The sequence below is a fragment of the Pyxicephalus adspersus genome, chromosome 2 (genome assembly GCF_032062135.1).
Source record: "Pyxicephalus adspersus chromosome 2, UCB_Pads_2.0, whole genome shotgun sequence".
Taxonomy (NCBI): Eukaryota; Metazoa; Chordata; class Amphibia; order Anura; family Pyxicephalidae; genus Pyxicephalus; species Pyxicephalus adspersus.
Window position 1 is genome coordinate 86,631,834 of NC_092859.1, and position 23,035 is coordinate 86,654,868.

Genomic DNA, 23,035 nt, shown 5'->3' on the forward strand with positions numbered 1-23,035 from the left:
GGTTTAGTACTTAAAGCATTTTACTAGGTACAATCATTTAGTAATTGCGGATATTTTCAGCACATGATCAAAATTAATTTCTGTATTATGTACATTTTCCATAAACTGATAGAATGTTATTACTAAAAAAAATAAACTGCAAGGCTCTCCCATGTACACAGACATTGATGTAGAATAAATATAATAGTTCTGACATCTTTACGCTCTTTCATATACATTTGACTGCACATCATTCACCTGACAAATGTTGGCATTCTTTGCCTAAACATTTGCCTGTTTCAAAATCATCAGTCACTAACATTTAATTTTAGAAATCTGCTATAGGAAATGCTGCTGTTTTGTTTTACCAAGGCAGCGAATACTGCAAGATTCAGGCCAGTGAATATGATTTCAGCGGGTGGCAATGCTAGCTAAGGTTATTTTCTAAGCATACCTACTTTTCAATTATGAATGCTGTACAACTCTTATAGCAAAACAGTCAATGAACAAAATACATGAAAAGTAACAGTTGGAAATGGTAATTTTCTTGACGTTTGGGACTACTACTGGTTCCAGAGAAAGGAGGCTCAGACTACTAATGGGGGGTGCACTGATTGAGATTTCAGCAGAGTCTGCACAGGTAATCTGATTAAAAATATATGTTAAGTGTTACCTGCGAAAGGGTTTCTTATTATGTGCAGCCACTGTTATCCAGGCAGCTCCAGCAGAGAGAACAACTTGGCTCCTGACCATCACTGCATCGGCAGCACAGCTTGGTCCAAAACACACCCCCATCCTTCTGATTGGATAACGAAATAGAAGGAGCATGTTGATTAGTGCACTCTCTGCTAACTTTACTTTCCTATTCCCCAATGCTGGGTCCTAGGTTCAGTGGTCTTTCTCTGGGCACTCTGGTTTTCCCTACACTTTCAAAAACATTAAGTTAAGTTAATTGGCTGTGGTATCTGTAAGAAGTGTCAAATCCACCTGCTAGCTGCTCAGCGTGCTTTTTACTCCTCTCCTTGTGTTCACTGTCAGCACATGTGCAATGGAGCAAATCCTCATTGGCTTACAAAGCACCCTCTCGCTCCAAGTGCTTATCTACAAGAAGAAAAAGTCAAAAACATTTAATCATTACAGTTTTACATTATTTGATGCTCAAATTACATATTTCATGTTTTATATCGTCCCAAAGTTCAGCCTTTATTTTGCAAGTGATTTCCATAAAAGAGCCAAAGTTGCACTAATATTTTATTGATATGCCCTACAGTACACATGACTGTAATTAAATCCACCTTATATTTTGTGTTAGTTGCCAGGGGCATGGTTGGAATTAGATAGTCATGCATCAACAAGTTTTAATTAAATCAGAAAACATTATCACAAAACTTTACTTTGAAGGACTGTCTAATAACACGGAGCTAGACCTAGAGAGACACTTCTGTGCACTTTTTAATTAAAGGACAAGAAACACGGTATAACATGTTCTGACATTGAAATGTTTTAATCCATTGCTGTATTCTGTTCAAAAATTGTAAGTAAAGTATAAATGCATAAATAAATATATGTATAAATATTTTACAGCAGCATTTAACATTTCAAATGTCAGCATCTACTATGTTAGTAAAATTTAGGTTACTTATATTGTGCAAAGGCTTTGAGTAATTTATCCTTAGTGTTCCAGCATTTTATTACATGTTTAATTAAGGTTTTTATTTAAATACCTTGTAAGGAAGCCAAAAACAAAGGTAAGTTGAAAGACTTCCAGTGTTTTAAATGACTAATAAGCTTAAACTTGTGTTATATTAGAAAGGTATACCGTTATGCTAAAAAGTTTGTACAACCCATGGAAATTGTTGACTTTTTCAATATATTTAAACAGGCAAACATATTACTTTATTAGAACTATATTTTATGTAATTAGAAATGTCATTCCCTCTACCATTTATTCTGATATGTAAACAGCAGATATATGCAACCTGTTATATCACTTATACACTGTGGAAACTTGTAATTATACAATACTTTCATGTGCTATGAGCAAGAATCTTGTCATGACAATCATGGATACCATTTTTGAAAATACCCTTTTTGAACTTTGTCTAAACATTTTGCTGTACCATGTATTTCATGGGTTGATAAACATATTCCAATTACTTTCTAAATTTTTTTTCTCTCTCTCTTCCCCCCTTTCCCCCCCTCCATTTCCGCCTTATGGTGGATGGGAGGGCGCCCATCATTGTTGGCAGTCTACGCCCTCCCCCTTATTTGGTGGATGCAGGACTAATCCCTTTGGTCCAGCCTCACCGATACTCCCCATTTAGCTACCACATTTTTAGGGATGACTAGGAACCCTGACCACCAGGTCTCCAGGGGTGAAGCCTGACCTGGCGGGGCTGTTTGGGATAGAGATTGAAAATAATGCACTTGCAAATTCAACATAATGTCCTCTCACTGTATAATCTGGTCCAATTCCCTCTTTTCTGCGCAATAAACTGCGCAACTGGAGCCCCTTTTTAAACCAATTTAGCCTTTTCCCATGCTATCAGCATACGCATTCCTATGAGCACAGGCATCTATTAGACTTAATAAATTCCTTGGGCAATACTCCATACCTTCTGTGCAAGCGCAATTTATTGCGCATATACAACTAGGAGTTTATGAACACCATCTTAACAATCGGAAATGACTAGGGCGGAAGTAGTCCTTACGACCAGATCACATGAGCATAACATTCCACGTCAAGAGGGCGGAAGCAGTTTCCCCCTCTGATTTAATCAAATACTACTACGCATGTCCGCTAACTCACGCATGCGCAGTACAACATTAAATACGTGACTGCAATTCATTTATGTAGATTACCTATCCCCACAACGCAAGCACGCTAGTTCGCACATACGCGTTGGAAGCTCACATACGTGACTAGAATATAATTGTCTGTGTATAAATACATCCCCCATTTTGTTCTTTTAAACAGCAAAAAATCTTTGGATGCAAGTTAGCTCTTATAAATTGGACTTCTTATACCTTTACCACCCAGAAAGTAAGTTTTATAGTAATGCAAACCCTTTGTATTATTAGAGTTTAATACGAATAATAACAACCCCCTTTTTACAGTCAAACCATGCCTTAAAACCCATACTTTTTGGGAATATCACCTTATCTGTTCATAATTGTCTATATGTGAGTACTTTAACATCTTTATTTATCCCTGATAACAATGAACCTATGATTATAGAACTTGTTCAGTGATTCATTATTATATGACTTGACTGTCCCCACTAGGTGACTTTTCCAACGTCACAGAATAACCAGAGTATAAAAGATCCTCACCTATTAAATTTGTTTCTGCACCTCACCTATCTTCAAAGCACAAGTGTTGCAAATCCTCTTGTACTTTTGTCTTTCATGATAAGTTTTGGAATATGTTTCAATGTAATGGTCAACCATATGACATGCCTTTTTTGATATTATTACATTTTGTAAAAACTGATCCTTCCATTAGTATGTATTAATATACTGACTCTATACCAAAATATTGAGTTATAGGATGTATTTTCATTCTGATATGAGATCTATATATGAGCTATAGGTTGTATCGTTATTGATACATGTTTTGATATAAATATAACGTATTGACACACAAACTACCAATACCTAGTTACTAAAAATGACTATCTAGAAATAGAGTTCTGATGCCTTTGGATTTTAATTATGTTTATATCTTGCTTATTATTCTTTGATTGATGTTTTTTCCCTTGTGGTATATGATTTTGTTTTTGTTTAGTATTAGTCTCCAAAAAACAACCCCTGAGGAAGCCACTAGGTGAAACACAATGGGATTAAGAGACAAAAATCAACAAAAAGATACAATACAATACTGTGTTTTACTGTATGCTTTATTTTATTATACTGTACCCCTTTGTCTAAGAAATTTTTGTATAGCACTGGTGGACTTTGTTTAGTTAGGAGTCCATTTTTTCACCAAATAAAAATCACCTTGTCTTGAATGTTGCCTTCAAAAAGCCGCTTTCTGTTCTTTCCTTCTATACCCATAAACTGGCAAACATTACATTTGTGATAAAAACATTTCAATCATTTTAAATATAATTTAATGCAGATATACAGTAAATAGGTATAATGATGTACTGTGGTAAAAGTAAGTATATCCTTGGAGTTGTCCCCATCCACAGAATTTTAATAACTTTACACCAGTGTCTGACATTGACTGAATTTTGTGCCCAATTTTCCATGCAAAATTCCACCAGTTACAATATGTTGGTGGGGTTCCTTCCATGGTGGCACTTCCCGGCACACAGTTGGCCCCCAAGGCAAGGGATGGTGTCTGGGGAAGAGCTGGCAGAGGACCAGGAGCCCACAGATAGAGTACAGAGCAGAGGTCATACACAGATAATCTGACCACCAGACGAGGTACACAAGGGCAAGACACAAGCAATGTCGGGGTCACAGGCAAAAAGTTCATCCAGGCTGAAAAACTCACAGGGTTAGGAACAGGCAAAGTCAGCAACAGTAAATGACATGAATCCATAAACCAGCAGCACGTCAGCCTAAATTAACATACACATGCATACAACAGGCATTGGTGACTGGGAGCAGGGAGGCTATAAAGTCCCAGCAGCCAATGGCAGTCCAGAATAGAGTCAGGAGCTGATGAGTCTCTAAAATCCCCTTCAGCTGTACACAGCCTCACAGTGTGTGCTGGGGATGCCGATAAAAACACGTCAGGCTGCATGGCTAAAGGGAAGCAGGGACTGCTGCTATTTCTTATTTCTCCTTGCTGCTACAAGTGACATTGCTGGACAAAGTAGGCTGCGTGGGATACGGCGGTGGCGCACAGCACAGTATCGCCGGCCCAATAAGCATTTCCAAACGGATATCCTCATAATCTTGTCAATCACACTTTTATATAATGCAAAATTATCAGTTGACTTACTACAAGGTGCCTAGATCCTAGGGCAGCAAAGCAATTACAAACCAAATATTTACACCATCATGCTTTAAAATTGTGTGGTTATGGGTTTCTTCCCCTAAAATGCTGTCTTCAGTTCACACCAGTTATATCTACTGTTGCTGTGGACAAGCAACGTTTGGATTCAGGAGTCAGCAGCACAATGGGCTTGATTTATAAAGCTCTCCAAGACTGGAGCAGAGTATCATGGAAAACCTGGGTGATTCAAAAGACCTGAAATGGATTTTCTTAAACTCAGTTGCCAAAAATGCTTTTGATCTTGGATAAGAATAATTCCGGGTTTGCTAGATTACTCAGTTTCACCCACAATAGTCTATCTTCTCCAGCATTGGAGAGCTTTGATAAATCAGTCCCGATGATGGAGAAGTCCTGGTTTCTGCCTTTAAGTTCAAGCAAAGGGCCAAGGCCTTTTCTTAGCATGTATGCAGTTTTATTTGGGGAAATATCTTTCTTATTGAAAATGCATGGGCTTTGACACTGACTGCTGCAAGAGAAGCCTTCATATCCCGATTTGATTTTAGGGTTCTCTGAGTTTTTTAGCCTTAAATCGTCAGCTCTGATTTTGCAGGGCCAGCCAATCCTGGACAAATTTAAAACTTACAATGTCACTGTTAGCTGATATTTCTGTTTGAGAGCTGAATATTTTAGATGAATGCTCCAATAGATAAAATAATGAATGCCATGAAAATAACTTGTAAACAAGTAGTACTTATACAGAAAGTTGTATATGTCTGGTGTCTTTAGTTCTACAAGTTTCTGACATTTTTATATATATCTGTAATGCTGGCCTTATGTGTACAGATGGTTCTGATCAATTCCTATTGATTTCCATTGCACAATATACAGCAGGTTTTCAATTCATAGTTTAATTGAAACAATGTAAACAGTCAGGATCTGTTCTAATCTTTAAAACTGAGTTATATTAAAGGGGTTGTCATACGGTCACCGCTTACCAGTTTAACTCGATATAAATTTCTTAAAGTACTTTTAAAGATTTTTTTTAAGCAAATACGCACATCATAAGCTATTTTTGCAGTGTTTACCCAAAAGTCAGTTTTGACGTTGTTTTCACATTTTTACATGCTCTTCTATATTAATGTAATTGTATAAAATATAGAGATTTGTACATCAGACACTGGAGGGAACAGGCACTCATCATGTTGCATATCTCTTTAAAGTGGACTTGCCATCAGATACATTTTTTCCATGTTTGGGCATGTATTCTAAGTAATGTGTAATACATGCAGTTATTACCTTTCTTATAAATAACAGAAGACCCCAAGATAATCTAATTTTCTAGAAAGATAAATGTATTGTTGCTCAACATTGTGACATGTCAGGATTCATGCAGACTTGTAAAGTTAAACAAAGTTGGTGACCAGTATTGGCTGGCCAATGTTCAGCAGGTTGTGCCCGGTCAGCAGTTTTATCAGCAGCAGGAGATCTTTAACCTTCCTAGCGGTTCATTTCTTTCCGGTTTTATATGTCTAAAAGCGGTACATTGTTTTTCATGAAAATTTATTTTACTGTATAATATAATAGTATGAGTATAATAAAGTTTGAAACACAAAATCATGTAAAACAATAAATTGAATAAATTAAAAAATCTAGATATTTAAAAAAAAAAATGTTTTTTTAATTTAAAAAAAATACACATTATACTCATACTAATATATATACTGTAAAATAAATGTTCTTNAAAACAATGTACTGCTTTTACACATATAAATCCAATGTATTGCATTCAATACAGTTATTTTGTATTGAATGCAATACAAATGGATTTAGAATTTCCCGCCCCGTCCCACCGGCAACGTACACACGTATTAACGTCACTGGGAACTCCCCGGTGACTCATCGTGTGCAGAAGCCAGCTAAAGGAAGAAGAAAGAAGACGACGGCGGATCAGGTAAGAGCTGTATTTACTTACCTTCCCATAGGTTTACATACCCTGAGTGTGACTCGGGGTTACCACTTTTAGCAAATTTTTTTACCCCAAGTCACATTCTGGGTTACCTCTAGGGAGGTTAATTATCAAAATGTACCTAGGGAGAGACACAGACAGTATCTTTGTAACTTCCACATATTCCTCAAAAGTTGCAGCTAATACAGATCAGACAGGGGAGTACAGAAGGCAAAACCAAAGACTAATCGTGGTCAGTAACTAGGAATATTTTTTAGGACCTAATGCATTATTCAATCAGTCACCAAACGGAGGGGTTTTGTGGCAGATCATATATTTTTTTATATAGACAGAGAAATACAGTATTTTGTGAGTCCATATTTACATCTATTTCATTTTCATTTTATCACGATAAAAAAAGATATTTAAGCTCCCGACATGTTTCGCCCATGTAGGGCTTCCTCAGGGTAGCTTGTACATGGAAACACATGTCACATTGAATTTTTTTCAGGGGTGCTTAGGACTTACAGAGTTTTCCTGAATTTAAAGAATGGACCATAGGTTGGTAAGAAGATAATATCCAGTGTACTTTTTGCATTACGTTTTGTATTTGGGGCAGCTCACAAGTCCTTTTCAGGCTGAGGGTTGGAGCTGGTAAGGGTCAAAGAACCATAGTGCTGTGTGTTATGGCTATAGGCTGAGAATACATTTTAAAAAACATTTTTAAAGATTTGAAGGATAGAGACCCCCCCTCAGATTTCCAGTTCCCTATTTAAGATACCCTATAACCAGAGTCAAACTCAAGCAGAACCACACAGGGTACAAATATGGCCGGATCCATAGTCAGGAGCTGAAATCAATAGACAGATCCATAATCAGATGGTGGAAGGGATAATCAGTAACAAGGATTATTTAAGGACTTAAAGGTATAAAAGATCACACAGCAGTGAGAGCATAAACTAACATCCCTAAAATAGAAGAAGGAATAACAACTGTGCGGTAATCGAATTGCATGCTATGTGTGGCCAAGTACAATTCCCATCGTGGTAACCCGCTCTGAACAAGCATACACAGGTTTGTTGCCCTTATTGATTAAAGTATAAAAGAAAATTCCCATCTACATTTTCTCTGATTTTGCTAAGTAAATTGTTTTGTTAAAGGGCCTTTTAACACAATATAATAAATGGTTTTTTTAAAATAAGTTTGAATATACGTCTCATTGGTGAATATGGTAAAGTAAAGGAAGACAAGAGGCAACTACATGCTTTTCAAATAGTAAAAAAGTATTTCCAATGTTTCAAACTTCTTTGGCTCCATGTCTTAATGCCTGAAACCATTCTACAATGCTTTTTCGGGACCCTGCTGCTATGGCTTTTTGTCCCTTTCTTGAAATATTGAGGAGTTGTTTAGATGCTGCTCCATTGATGGCCAGCATTGTAGGAGTATTGAGTCCTCATGTACCATACCCCTTAGTATTCCCTGCACTGATATCTTAAAGTATACATCCAGAATTTTCTTGCACCTTTAGCTGTCCTTTTACAAAATTGAGAACTGGGAGTAGGGGCAGCCAAACACATTACATATTTTTGAAATTCTGTGCATAACTGATAGTGACATAGGGAACCCAGCCGTAATGTTTTCACAGCAGGAGAACAAGGTTCTCTGAAACTCTGTTACATTATGTTACCATTTTAGATATAATAACACTTAATTAGGTTCATCTCTATTTATAGCTTTGTCATGGTTACAGATTATTGTTTTTATACAAATTACAGTTTTCAGAATGGATCTTATATTTTTTTATATCATTGAGGTTGTTGCCAGCATTTCCTATGGTTTTAGGTAAATAGTATTTTCAGTATTACCTTACATTCCCAACAGGCTATCTTTGATATAAGTGACATATAAGCCTTTAAGAATACATTATACAGATAAAGTATGCAATGAATATAAAGTAGAAGATCTTTTTGTGTAATAATAAAAATATCCAATCTCTATAGAGAAGCTGACAGGTGACTGATTATACAGCACCAAAAATGTCAGCTTTTGAATATTTGACTCTATATATATATTAGTGCTTTATTTTTTGTGAATGTGGTTGGAATTTTAAAATGTAGTTCCTGTACACAGATTTAGAAAATTAGCATTGACTTAGTTGCAATACTTTCTCAAAAAAACCTTGTAAAATGAGAACACTTGTTCAGTAAATGAAATAATTAATTCACTTGAAGTCAATGTCACTATATTCTTGGAAAAATGTAGTATTAGCATACATCCAATTAAAAATGAAGGGAAGCTAAAGTAATATATTTTGCTAAAATATAAATTAGCTGTACTGCAGTGAAGAAAATGTACTTAATATGTATTTATGAACACCAGTAAACTGACTTATATTAACTCAGTTATATGTAAAGCGAAATTATGTAAGTGTTTACAGTAAACTTGGCCTTGCTTTTAGAATCCTGGAAATGCCCAAAATGTACTAAATAGTTCACGGTAGATATGGTGCCCATTAGTGCTCCCAATTTGTGACCTATACTGACAATGACTAGCAACAATGAGACTTTGATGTTTCATATCACGCAAGGAAGAAAGTCTCTGTTAGTAAGCTTGTTCTTTTCTTTGGTATAGGGCATAGGAAGGTGAGATCTGGTGCTCATGTTTATGTTGTTTTGTTTTATATCATGTTTTGAATTTAGTTATGTGCGTTCTGAGCCTCAGCAACAAACAGTACATTCATTCATGTTTTTATTTTACATTATTTTTTATCATCAGTCTTACTAGTATTTGTGGCACTTTTCAGAAAAATGATTATACATTTTCAGTACGTAATTATTTAGATTCACTGCATAAAAATATAAAGTATTATCAGTCTGGTCCATCCTATACCCAATACCTATTCATATAAATTTTTGGGGAAACTAAAATTAGGAAATATGATTGGTCTCTTTGGGGAGGGCTTTTACTTTTTTTATAAAGTTTTTTATAAAGTTTCTTTTTTTTTTTTCAATAACACATTTCAGTCTCTTGATAGAACTGTACCTTAATTATCCACATCAAACTGCCCTGGATTACCTATGGCACTGGAATTACAAGACCACAGTACTTACATCACATGGTAGAACTTACTCCCATGTACCTACAGCCATAGAAGCAGTACTTAGAGCCATGGTAGCAGCAAAGCTCTTAAGCTTCTTTCATACATGCGGTGCAAAACTGCATGGTTGCCCACCCATGGGTGCATTGCAAACTGCTGATGTGCTCCCAAGAGGAGCAAACTGCACTACAAGTAACACATTTGCATGCCATGCATTTCTTCCAAAGCCAACCACTTACCCAAAAGCATGGCTGCCCATTTGTTGTATTTTCGTTGACATCTGTTTATATGTCACCAGCTTAAAGGTAGCTATGGACATGAAAAGTCCGTCTAAGGATGAAGGCCATTGAGACATCTGCTCATCCGTAAATGGGCACTGTGCTTCCAGCTCCAGCTGCCATTTTCTCCCCATTCAGCTGATGTGTGTTGGTGGCATATACATGCTGGATTTGTTCTTCCTTAGATCACAAAAATATTTATTGAACAGACTTTGAATTCACTCCTTTGGAGTCATAAAATATGCTTAAAGGATTGGATATTGTATCGTGGCCTTATAATTACTTGATGCCTTGCACTGGACGTATAGTACATTGCAGCAACAGCAAAACTAAACACATTAGAGTTTTCCTATCATACAGTATTGATTTAGTAAGAAAGGCCAAGAAAATCAGGATGCAGTACCGCTTTTATTTTTTAATTACAAATAAATGACTACCCACACAAGGTGGCTTAGGTGTACTTCATTAAACACTTCACAATCAATACAGGATTATACAGAGTCAGATTTTACAAAATCAGCTCAGTAAATGTGAGATTTGCAACTCTTGTATATTCATCAGAAATGCATTACTTTTAAAATGTCGTCAATCTGAAAATATTATTGAAGAATTTAATAGATGATTCTTTCAATAGACTGTGACTAAATTGGGGCAATGGAGCTACAAATCTTTTATTAACACATACCAATGACCAGTAGAAGGGACCTTCTTTGCCCTGAATGTGTACCATGTGAGTAAATCAGTGCCAGTGCTGTAAATAGGATAAACTGTACATGGAAGTACCAGGTATAAGAATACTTTGTGAACAAGAGTGCTTTGCTCTGCTGTTGCTGACCTTAATTTGTATAGTAATGGTTTCACTAAAACTTTTGGCTGCAGTGTACGTGGCAGTACTCCAGTATCAGAGCATTGAGTTCTGTCCTTTATCTGCTACCTAAAGATCATCAACAACCATTACCAAATTTAATTTTTGTTTTTCACAACTATCATATGGAGTTCCACTTTTTGAGAACTCACACGCCAGCATTTATCTGTTTGATAGTGATTTAAAGTTTCTCCGTGGTGATGTTGAGATTGGCCGAACGTTTTTTTTTTTTTTTGCCGGCATTGAAACAAAACAAATTCATAGATCCTTTCAAATACTATGTCCAAAACACAGTCAAATTACAATAATTCTATTGGGCAGTAAGACGTTGCCCAATAAAATAGAACACTAATACTGTGCAAAATAGTGATTTTTTTTTTATTAATTTATTTACACCATACTCAACACATTGGCGTTGGCAACAGAACAGAACCAGCATTCAGCTGGTGGAGAGCATAATATTGTGGGCACAGTGCCTTTTATATAACACTCACGACATTGCTCTCATTCAATTACTGTACTGACTTAGGGTGTGATAGAATGGCACACTTTTAGCAAATGACCATCAAGAGCATGATTTGCTATATTTGGCTTCTGCACACATAAGCATAGACATATTCAGAAATACATAACATTGCTGTTTATTCTTTCGAGGTTCTCTGCTTCTTTTAAATTAGACTTAATTGTACCCATGTTTGTGAATAAATAGTATAATGACATTTGGCATTGCTGGTGCATCGCTTTTGAAATTTTTTATTATTGCATAAAGGAGCATGTTATTGCTTTTCCTATCTTTTCACAGCTCTGTGCAGACATTAAATTTTGTCAGTGGAAACATTCCTATGATATAATTTCCAGTAACAAGAGAATGAATGAGCACTGTACACACAGCACTGTTCTGTTCTATGGAGAAGGGAGGACAAGTGAGCACCAAGCACACAGGGTGCTGGATATTTGTCTGAATGTATATCTCGGGTAGAAGTAATCTAGTGGGTATACAAAGCTATAGACACAAGCTGGCAACAGCTAAACCATGCTGAGCTTTGCAAAAAACACATTGTGCTGAAAATTCCATAAAAACACAATGTGACGAAAATTAGAGAAAGGAGGATGAGGCAGTGATGTAATCATGTTTGCTGAACTTTACGAATTGAATAGTATTGTATTCATGTAAGTGTTCTGTTTTGGCTTTGAAATCTTTTTTTTAGGTTTTATCTGTCTGGTCACCATGGGTCAATTATTTTAAACTTAAGCCTAACATTTTTTCTCTTTATTAGTGTGTTGCGGATTAACCCCCACCCAGGAACCCTATCTTCTACCCACCCTGCCTTGGAGAGGTTTTTGTTCAGCTTGAAGGCGTTATTATATTAGGGATACTGGTGATACTGTTTTGTTTTTTATTTCATATTATTGTGCGTTAACATGCCAGGCAGCATTGTTGTGCCAACCAATTCCAACCATTTCAATGTTTTGCTGTATTGTTACATACATCCCAATAAAAATATAGTAAAGAAAAAGTTACATTATGGTGTTTAAACCATTTTTTATGAATAATCAGGAAATGGCTTGTGCAGTAAATGAAAGGAGAACTTTTGTTCTACAACCATCAGATGTAGCAAACTGTTTAGCATCCAATGCCTTAATATGAGGTCTTAAACAAGGTCAGTTTTACCATTCTAATTACTTTGAATTAATCCTGGTATTTTTTTATTGGTTAGACGTAAAGCAGAATTAAACTCTTTGGTGGGTGTAAGCTTCATACTTGCTGATTATGATGCATACTTACCCATGTGCTGTCAGTCTGTCCACAGTCTGCCCATAGTAATTTAAGCAAATAATAGCGCTCAGGCTATTAGCCATGGCTGGTAAGACCTGACCTGCTGCGACATGTAACTAGACATTCTAGCTCTCTGTTAGGTGAGTAAACCTGTTCAACTTCCAGACCGTGTGATATTTCTAACACTGAGATAGATTGGCACCGGGAAGAAACAAAGATATCTTCTTACTAAAGCATAGTACAAAACACAACACTTAAATGTTTTTTTTTTAAATCATACTAGGCATACAGGGTGGAAACACCAAATAAACTCTTCCATATACAAAAGGTACGTATGTGCAATTAGGCAGGGGGTATAAAGGAACACTTGTTGATGTGCCCTACACAAGCACACCAGGTAAAAATGAAATGAGAGCAGGTGAGTTTGTTCAAAACAGTAGTAGTAGGTAAGTGTATTTTATTGGAGAAGTGTTATTGCCTGTCCCTACTGCAGTAAAGGATTTGCCTTTCTGCAATTTTTATATTTTAAACATACCTGATAGATGGCTTACAATAGTGATCATGTCAGTTCTTTGATTTAAGTGCTAGATGGGTTAAATTGTCCTTGAACATTTGTAATAGATGAAGAGTGGCTGAGTTTGTTTGTTCTACCTGTTCTCCATATGCCTTTGTGTTTTGTTAGCAAACACATGGCATCTGTCTAGGAGGATTATAAAGTGTTCGCATACAACAGAGCAGATCCTCACAGTGTCCTCACTTAGTAGCCAGGACAGGTATGAAGATTTTACTCTATTACCACCTGGGAATGGATCCATGTAGGTATAAAAGCCTGTATACTGTGCAGGTCAAGAAGGAAACATTAGGTTGGCTTTTGTTATGTAATTACCTATGGCTGAATGTACATTTACCAACATTTTTATTGTCTAATAGCTTATGTAAATATACAGGACCATAACAACATAATAATACCAAGCAGCATAGAGCTGTCCAAAATTATTTTAATGTTCTCTCCAGGAGGAATGGTCCAATTAGAGAGACAATGGGGTGATTTACAAAAAGCATACAGGAAGTTATCTTAGCAAAGTGAAATTTTCCTTTTCAAAGAATATTTTACTTGATTTAGTGATTAAGGTGAAACTCTACTGGCTTCAAATGTCCTTTAATGTGCAAGCAAACATCTTGTTTTTCCTGATCTCAATGTATGTGACTGGGTAGTCTTTACAAAGTAAAATTTAACTAAATTCACTATGCAAAGCAGAATATCCCTTCCAAGGAGATAATGTACTTTGGTAAACTAACAGCCTTACTCTTCAGTGAATAAACAGCCTTCACTGAATAAACTTCACATTCTTTTTGTCCATTGAGGGCAAAGTGACAATATGTATGTAAAGCCAGCTGGTGATCAATTTTTACCCATTTCTCAGGTGCTTCCCCACTACATACAAACTGAAAAAACAAGACAGTCCACTAAGTCTACCCCATAGGGGTTTTTAATTCCTTTTTTTTTTGTCTGAGCATAGGCTCTTAGGCTATGTACACATGTGCAATAATTGTCGTTGGAAAGGATCGTGAAAAATCCTTTCCAACGACAATTATTGCACATGTGTACATAGCCTAAGAGCCTATGCTCAGACTTCATGATGCACGACTTCATGATGAATGAACAAGTGCTGTATATACAGCACTGTTCTGCTGTATGATAAGGGCAGGGGGAGAATGGCGGAGTGGCACCCCACTGCACTTTCTCCCCCTTCACTTCCATTACAATTGTTCGTTCATCATCCATCATTCGTGGATCGGCCAGGAGGGACGTCAAGCACTGTACATTTGCAAGATTCCTGTCCGATATCAGCCATGAGCCGAATATGGGATGAGAACCATTGCACATGTGTACCTTGCCTTATTATAGAAGAGCATGTGTCCTCCTCCCATGATGCAGTGCATTACCTTTCAACCATGCTGTACAGGTACTGAGGAACCTAAGATATACTGCTTGCTTTCTTGATCTTCTGCCAGAGCTCCAGTTTAAAACCCATTGCTTCCATTTTTAGGCAACACATTTTTAGGCAACACACTTGACCATGAGAGTTTGACTTTCAGAAAGTCATGAAGTATGCTGGAACAGTAAGAATTGGAATCTTAGGATGTTTGCTATATAGCCTAAAATGTAGTTAATAAACTTGCAGTACCAGAGGGCAGGTTCACTTTAAAAGTAATTTGTTCTTCATATTTCCTCGGACAGCCTATAAAAACTAAAAAGATGTTTCTATAATTTCAAATTTTGTTACACCTACAAAGATCTGATTCACCTTTATGTGTCCAGTTAACAGCACATTTTAAACTGATTTGTTCATCACTAGTGCCAGATGTAATATTATGGCATATCTGGTAATAATAGATTCAGATGAGCACTAGTTTAATATCCTCTGAATAATGCTAGTACCAGTTTGCCCAGTATTATCCACATAATATATAAACAAAAAAGTCTGGATTGGATTACTTACTGAATGAACCAAACAGTTCGTACTAAAATCAAACGGCGAATAAGTCTTCTATGGCCATAAATTTACCCTGGGCTCTGGTCCAAAACCACTTTATGCCAAGTATCTGCTAAATATATTTAAAGGCTGTTCATTAGATTTAATAAAAATAAATAAATGATACCCACAAGTCACATAATAAAACAGCGTCTGAATAAACCTGTTTCCTCATGTTTTTTTATTTCTTGAAATGTGCATTTTTACATGATTATGAAGTTGTCATCTTCTAAAAATAGTAATCGGTTAATAACACTGGAGAACAATTTTGAACAAATTTTTGGTTGACTTTTTAAGGTTATTTACACTAAAATAAGTAAGCTGATTCTGAAAGTGCAGTTATATTCTTCTATGATGTCAGGTTTTTTCTCTACCGCTTATATTAATGCAATTACTGTAGTGTGGATTTGTATAGGATATTCATTTACACGCAGGACAGTGTGGTCAGAGGTTGTGCAGTGCTCTACGTAGTGAATAAGCAAAATGTATTTTTCTACTTACACACGTATTTCCTTTGTTTCAGATTATGTCTGGTTCTGCTGTTCTTCGTCATAAGTGCCTAAACAACCCTGATTCATTTTTTTTATATCTGTAGCAGTTTTCCCATTCCCAATCAAAGGGCGAACATCAGCACATTTGTAGAGCAAGCCTATTTGGCATATTTCAAAGTTAAACTTGGTAATCAAGATAAGTCTTGGGCCCCTCATAAGGTGTGCAAACAGTGTGTCGAGGGTTTACGGATGTGGACAAAGGGAACATGTGATAAGATGCCATTTTATATATCTATGGTTTGGCCAGAGCCAGGAGATTATTTCTGTGACTGTTACTTTTGTATAGTGAAAACTTCAGGATATACCAGGAAAAATAAATGTAACATAGAGTATCCTAGTCTGCCATCGGCTATATGCCCAGTGGCTCATTTAGATGAAATCCCAGTGCCGGTTTTCGTTACACTACCCTCTCTTGAAGAACATGATTATGGTGATGAACTAGGTGCTTACAATGATGAATAGTTTGAAATTGAAGAGGACTCTGTTCGTAAGAGATTTGATCAGCATAAGTTGAGTGATTTGGGACTATCAAAGAGGGCTTCAGAACTAGCATCAAGACTGCGTGAGAAAAACTTACTTGAAAAAGGAACAAAGGTATCGTACTTTTGAACCATTAAAATTGCATTTCTGCAGTACTTTTGAACTGACAGTGGCTTTGTGTATTGCCATAACATACCTGGTTTAATAGAGTAATTGGGAATTCCAATCTATAAATCAACTGAATGGTGACTATTCATCGATAACTCAAAGCAGAGCTTAAAGTGTGTCCTCCCTCACAATTGCAATATATTTGGGTCAGTCCCAATTGGCCATTGTTTCAAGTACCTCATTTTGGCATTTCCTAGCCTGTCATTTAAAAAAATAAAGTCCAGTGTGTCCACAGATTCAGCAGCTCATTTCATCAGGACAATGTCAGAAGTCGAAAAGAATGCTTGGTTATCATCCAAGGCAATTGTCAAGGACTTTCTTGGAAACACACGAGCAAATAGTTACAAAGAAATTGTCCAGAAACTTTTGGAGAGCTTCAAAATGCTTGGTTGCAATATGAGCATCAAGGTGCATTTTCTGCATAGCCATTTTTCTAACTTCCAGGAAAACCCAGATGCAGTCAGTGATGAGCAAGGTTAACGATTCCACCAAGATTTGAAGGTGATGAAAGGACGGTATCAGGGTAGATGGGATGTACATATGATAGCTGACTATTGTTGGAGCATCCAGCGGGATTGTCCTAACACTGAACACTCCAGGCAAAGCTAAAAGCGTACATTTGTACCTTAACTGCTTACCCGAATAATTTTCAAATGTTTTACTGAAAAAAAAAATTTCATAGAGTAACAATAAATCCTTTGTATGAACAAAGGAAATTCACATAAACAGTACATTAAAGTTATTATTTCATTATTTTTTCATTGTAGGTAAATATTGTATGTTTTTTGACAAAAATGAAGGGTACACTGTATCGTAAAAACTGGATGTGATGGCAAAAAACTGGGGTTATTTCTTCTATTTATATGGCCGCCTTCACACAAGGACAAAGTTTGGAGCAAGGTCTCATAAGTCTGTACAGTGATAAAGTTTAGGGCAGCCAAAATCAGTGATTAGTCCTTCTTCCTCTGCTGTTTTTTGGCACAGCTTCCACTGTTCAGGTCCTATTTAAAAAAAGGTATAAAGTAATTATCTGTATATTCTTATGCATGCCTCTTTAGTGGTTTCACTAATAGGTCCTAATAATTGACTGTAACAGTTCTTTTATTAAATTTCTGCGTGAAAAAGTGTTAACAGTGCTAGAGCTTTTAGGTGGTATAGTAAAACCAAAGCAGAAGGCAATATATCTTCTGGAAATGTGTGCAATGGTGTGTTAGAAAGAACTTTAAAAGTTATTGAGCAAGTGAAAAGCACAAATCAGACCAAAGTTCTCAGAATAAAGACATATATATATATATATATTACAAATCAGTCCTTGATTAAGCATAGGCAAATCTCATTGGAGAGACTTTCTGTCACATCCAACAGTAAATGGGAGGAAATTTCTCAGCAGCAGCCGTATTCTCAGCAGCTGTCATCTGAGGTCTGACCTTTTCTGGATGGCAGCTCAAATTTAGATTTTCCTTCACTTTCAATCCCAGTGACAATGGTCAGCAAGACAAATAGAGAAGTGAATTCCCCTGCAGGAAAACAAACGGCAGTTAAAATTTTGAAGGGGTTCCATAATACAAAAGATAAATCGAGTCAAAAATTTCATTGTTATAATAAATCAAAGTGTTAATTAGTGAAGGTAGAACAAAATCTTTATAATGTTTACTATTATTATGCATTATGATCCCATGATCTGCCTAAAGCTCCACAAAAGATCTTAAGACCCCTCCTCTTTGCTGAACCATGGCACGTGTTAAAAAATACCTGTAGAGCAGAAAAGTTTTGGTATTACTCCCCTGTCAATATGATCTTGGTGAAAGCTAAAAACTAAAAAGAATGGCTGTAGCAGAATGGCTGAATGGCTTCTCGGCAAGATTTGGGCTACTGTACATTCTCCTGATCCTATTGGAAGGAAGATAATGCTCTAGACACCACAGGCAGAAGTTAGAGGAAAAATAAGTATACATAGAAAGCAGACCTTATGTATAACCAGACCATTTACCCTCAATACATGTGAGGTATATATGTGAAATTATATGTGGATAACTTTATCATCACACATGTATCCGTGTTTACTACAGCTAATTAGAAAAGCTTTTACGTATTTCTGAGTCATCAAGGTTGCTTTATTCCAAGAATATGGTCCTTTTATCCTTTCAGAGACAGAATATTGGCTCTTCTTGTCTTAATGAATATTCATTTTAATCAAACAGCTTTGATTAACCATGGATATACTGTATTACTTGAAGGCCAAATTACTGTTTAAATGGACAGTTTTTTACATATAATAGGACCTGTGTATAAATGAAAAGAAAGTATTTAGATTGTGTTCATCAGATACATATTTTATTTTTTGGTTAGAGAATGATGCATACAACTTCTTTTTTTCATATATAAAATCCACAAAAAAAGGCGATTCTAGCATTTGCATCAACATGTTCTATAAGAAGAAAAATCTCAATATTATTTCTTGCCTTACTATACCCTGATTTCAGCCCTATGTCTTAATGGGTCTTGAGTCCATTTCTATGAATGTGCCAGCGAGCACCATACAATGCACAAAACAGGGATGCATTTTTTAACATGGTAATATCTTATAATGAGAATGCTCACCACTGCTTGTAACCATTGTCAAGGAATTTGGCATTGAGTGTTTTTATTGCAGTTTCCAAGATGGCCATTTCTTGACTATGGTTATCTACAATGATTTGAGCCCCTTGCTGGTGTATTACACGCTGTGTTCTACAAACAGGCTAACCAAATCAATTGCAGGAAAATGTCTTTTGTTAGATAAAGGTAAAAAAAAATAAAGTATTGAAATATAAAGCTGCAGAATATCTTGCTGTGCTTATGAGGATCAGCGTCTAATGCTGTAAGTCTCAGAATGTTATTGAAATTGCTTTTGAGTATTTTGAAGAATACTATACTGATTGTGTTGCAGATATCACTATATATTAATTCTTGAAAAACATAAATTATCCAGAGACTTGAAATCCTTTATCTTATTATCGTCATATATTCAGTACCACTGACAGCTTCCCATAATATTCTTTTTTCTTGTTCTCTATCGTCTAACATGGGATCTACTAACCTGCTGTAGGAGCAGTTTATTGGCCAGTCCTATTTTGAAATGATTTTGGCAGTATGTTCATGCAACATTTCTCCGGGAAGAATTAAAGAGCCCTTGTGATACTGGCACATGGATTGAGATTTTACATTTAGAGTCCTGTAAAAAAACAAAATTCTGTTTTTCATTATCACAGGATGTGTTTCTAAATCCCATTGTATCCAGAAGGTAGTGAATACCAAATTTTCCATGGAATTAGATGTTCACATCATTTATAACCTCCCACAGGTGTCACGTACTACTCTTGCCTATTAAACATTTATGCACACACACATCAAAATCCAGAACTAACAATGTCCTTTTTTTTATTTAATATCATAGAAGTCTCTTAAGATCTTAGGTCCTTATGTTGTCAGAAAAACTTAAAAAAATGTTTTTTAATGTTAATTCAACTTTTGAAGAAAGAAACAACAAAATTCTTTCTTGTTGAGATACATGTAACCCACTCTCAAATTTCCTTTATTTCTTATATCTTAAGATACTTCCTACCTACTAAATGATGTGTGCCACGATCGTCCAGTATAGTCATATGATCAGTTTTATGGCTAAAAACATCAGTGGGTCTATAACATAAGCATTAAATTACAAGCTCTTATCAATATTTGTGTTACCAATTCCCCTTTATTAGAAATAGTATGTTTGATCTTTTTGCCAGTTATAGAAGTCATATCTGTAATATACACTACAAAAAAAGTTTGTATAGCAGCTGTATACTGTTTGAAACCTTTAAGATGGTAGGACTGCAGTGTTGATTATCTAGACCTATATGTTTTTATTGGAATTGTATGAGAACATCTATTGACAGTCCTATGCTTTATGGAGGTGGCCTTGAAAATATTGTACAATCATTTTCTAAATGCTGAATTAATAATGTGGCATGTTTTATTGCTTGTTTAGCCATAGTATGCTATAGACAACTTCAGCCACCAACAATAAATAATAAATTAGTATTAATTATATTATAGCTGTTCCTTTGGATAAAGAGACATCCCTGGAGAACAGACCAGCTCTAATGCAGCTTTCATTCACTAAAACACTCGATCCTATTTTCTCCAAACACTGGTCATTCTCAGAATACAAAGCCAAGGAAAAAATGGTGCATCAGTGAATAGTGAAATACCAGTGAGCCTACTGTCTGTAAAAAATAAAAATGTGTCAATAAATAAGAAACGTTACCGCACATCAACCCAAATTAAAGACTGATACAGACCCACAGAATATCAAAACCTTACAGAAATGCAAGCCCCCCCCCTTATCCGAAACTTGAAGCAGGCATAAATTGTAACATTAGTCTGTAGCATATACTGTATATATAAATATATATATATGTTTAAGTTTGGCTGTAGTTTTAACAGAAAATTGCCTCCTTTCAGTTTTTCCACTCTTTTCCTGAACTTCATTTGTCTTAGCAAAGTAAAATAAAAGTCAGATAGTTGACAAATTAGTCAGATAAATAATAAATTCACTGAAGTAGAGAGAAAAGTAATTGTTTCTAAATCTATTTTAACAGTGCTCATATATCCCTCCGTGTGAGAGAGAAAACCAGAAGAATTCCGAGAGTGTTCTGCGCTTTGAGAAATATTGGAATGAAGTTGGTTTCCAGCCATTTACTTGCTACTTTAACCAGCATAGAAGGTACAGTATAATCTCTACATACATTATGAAATATTTATTAACTTGGTGTCACCTACAGATCTACAATGCAGTAGGTGCACATAATATGCTATGCTGTTAGACTATATTCAGATTGGTGGGAATGCTACATGTAGCTTCTTACCTGTGGCTGCCAATAGAGAATGAATGGGGGCAGCAGTCAGCGGTTCGGTACCACCCAGTGCTGCCTGGCAAGATGCCAGCCAATGGAAGCTGCAGGAGAACACCTGCACATGTCACCAATCTGAAGAAAGCTGTATTGTAGACCATGCAGTATCAGTGTTTGTTTTCTATTGACCTTGTGTACTGGTACTGTGGTGGCCCTTTGGCTAGCACTCTGGCCTTGCACTACCGAGTTTGCAGGGTAAAATCTTGAGCAGGATGTTATCTGTTTGAAGTTTGTATGTTCTCCATGATTTTTTCTACCACTATAAAATATACTGGTAGATATGGTGGCTCCCCTTATCCCCAAAATAATTGACCTTAGACTATGATAGGCATGCTAGATTGTAAGCTCCTCTAAGGGACAGGTAATGGAATGGCTATGGACTCTATATAAATATATAATAATTATTGTTCCAATGTAGACTTAATGTTATACCCATAACTATATGTTCACAAAGGCAGACTGAGCCAATATTTTGTTATGTGATTCCTAGGTGTAGAGAAAACCAGCTATGTATCATCCTATTTAAACTAATGAAAGAAACTTGCCATGAACCAACTACTGCATAGGATCAAGTGTATTTACTCTTTTAATGGTATTTCTTACAATTCCCACCTAGACTTTCTAAAATCCTTTTGTTGTATAATGGTGGTAATCTGTAAAAGCCATCCTAACGTGTGTCATATATCATGCTGTCATTGCCTTGCTAGAATTATCTCATTTTCACATTTGGCCCCATGATACTTGTTTTCCTAACTGTATATACACACTCAGTTTCAGCCAGAAGGCAAGCAGTGTAGTGAAAATCTGAAATTGTTTTTCTGACTTACATTATCATGTTTAGTATGTTTCAAATGTTTTTCCCTTTCAGCCAGGTAAATAATAAACCTTCCTTGTCAATAATTCATATATGCAGCTTGCATTCATTAGGGGGAGCTCAGTTCTAGTTCAGTAACACAGAATGAACATTCACTTTTTTCCTTCTGTTAGCAAGGAAATTAGCAACATTCATAGATTACCACAGCCTGCTAGAACTTGTAAGGAAAATTTTGGGGCTGGGAGTTTAGAATGAGAGTTTAGAAACTTTCATAAAAAAAAGATATACTGCCACATATAAACGTGTGAATGTTCAAAAAAAATGAATGTAGTCATCTTTCCTAACACATGAATGGCAAAAAAGTAGTTAAATCTATTAGAAAACAGAAGAAAAAGGACCAAACGAAGAAAAACAATTATATAGGTAAAAACTGCATTAATCTTTGAACTTGTATCCAGAAAGCGGCATTGTATTTTAAATGATCACATTTGCAGTGCCTGTAAGGGAAATGTAATGGCTTTAAATGGTAATGTGCACACAGCAGTTTTGATTTCTGCATATCCCCCGGTCAGAATATAAAGACAAATAGAGGCAATCAGTGATCCCAGTAGAAGGAAGGAGTTCCTGCAGCATAATGGTGAAGTCAAGGTGTGACATTT

At 36.0% G+C, this 23,035-nt stretch overlaps 1 protein-coding gene across 1 annotated transcript in view; it reads left to right on the top strand.

Moving 5' to 3' along the window:
- KCNMB4 (potassium calcium-activated channel subfamily M regulatory beta subunit 4) overlaps positions 1-23,035 on the top strand; it is a 40,558-nt gene that overhangs the window by 2,839 nt on the left and 14,684 nt on the right. Inside the window, exon 2 of the mRNA XM_072398731.1 lies at positions 21,251-21,375. Coding sequence (XP_072254832.1) covers positions 21,251-21,375 — 125 coding nt within the window. The remainder of the gene's footprint in view (positions 1-21,250; positions 21,376-23,035) is intronic.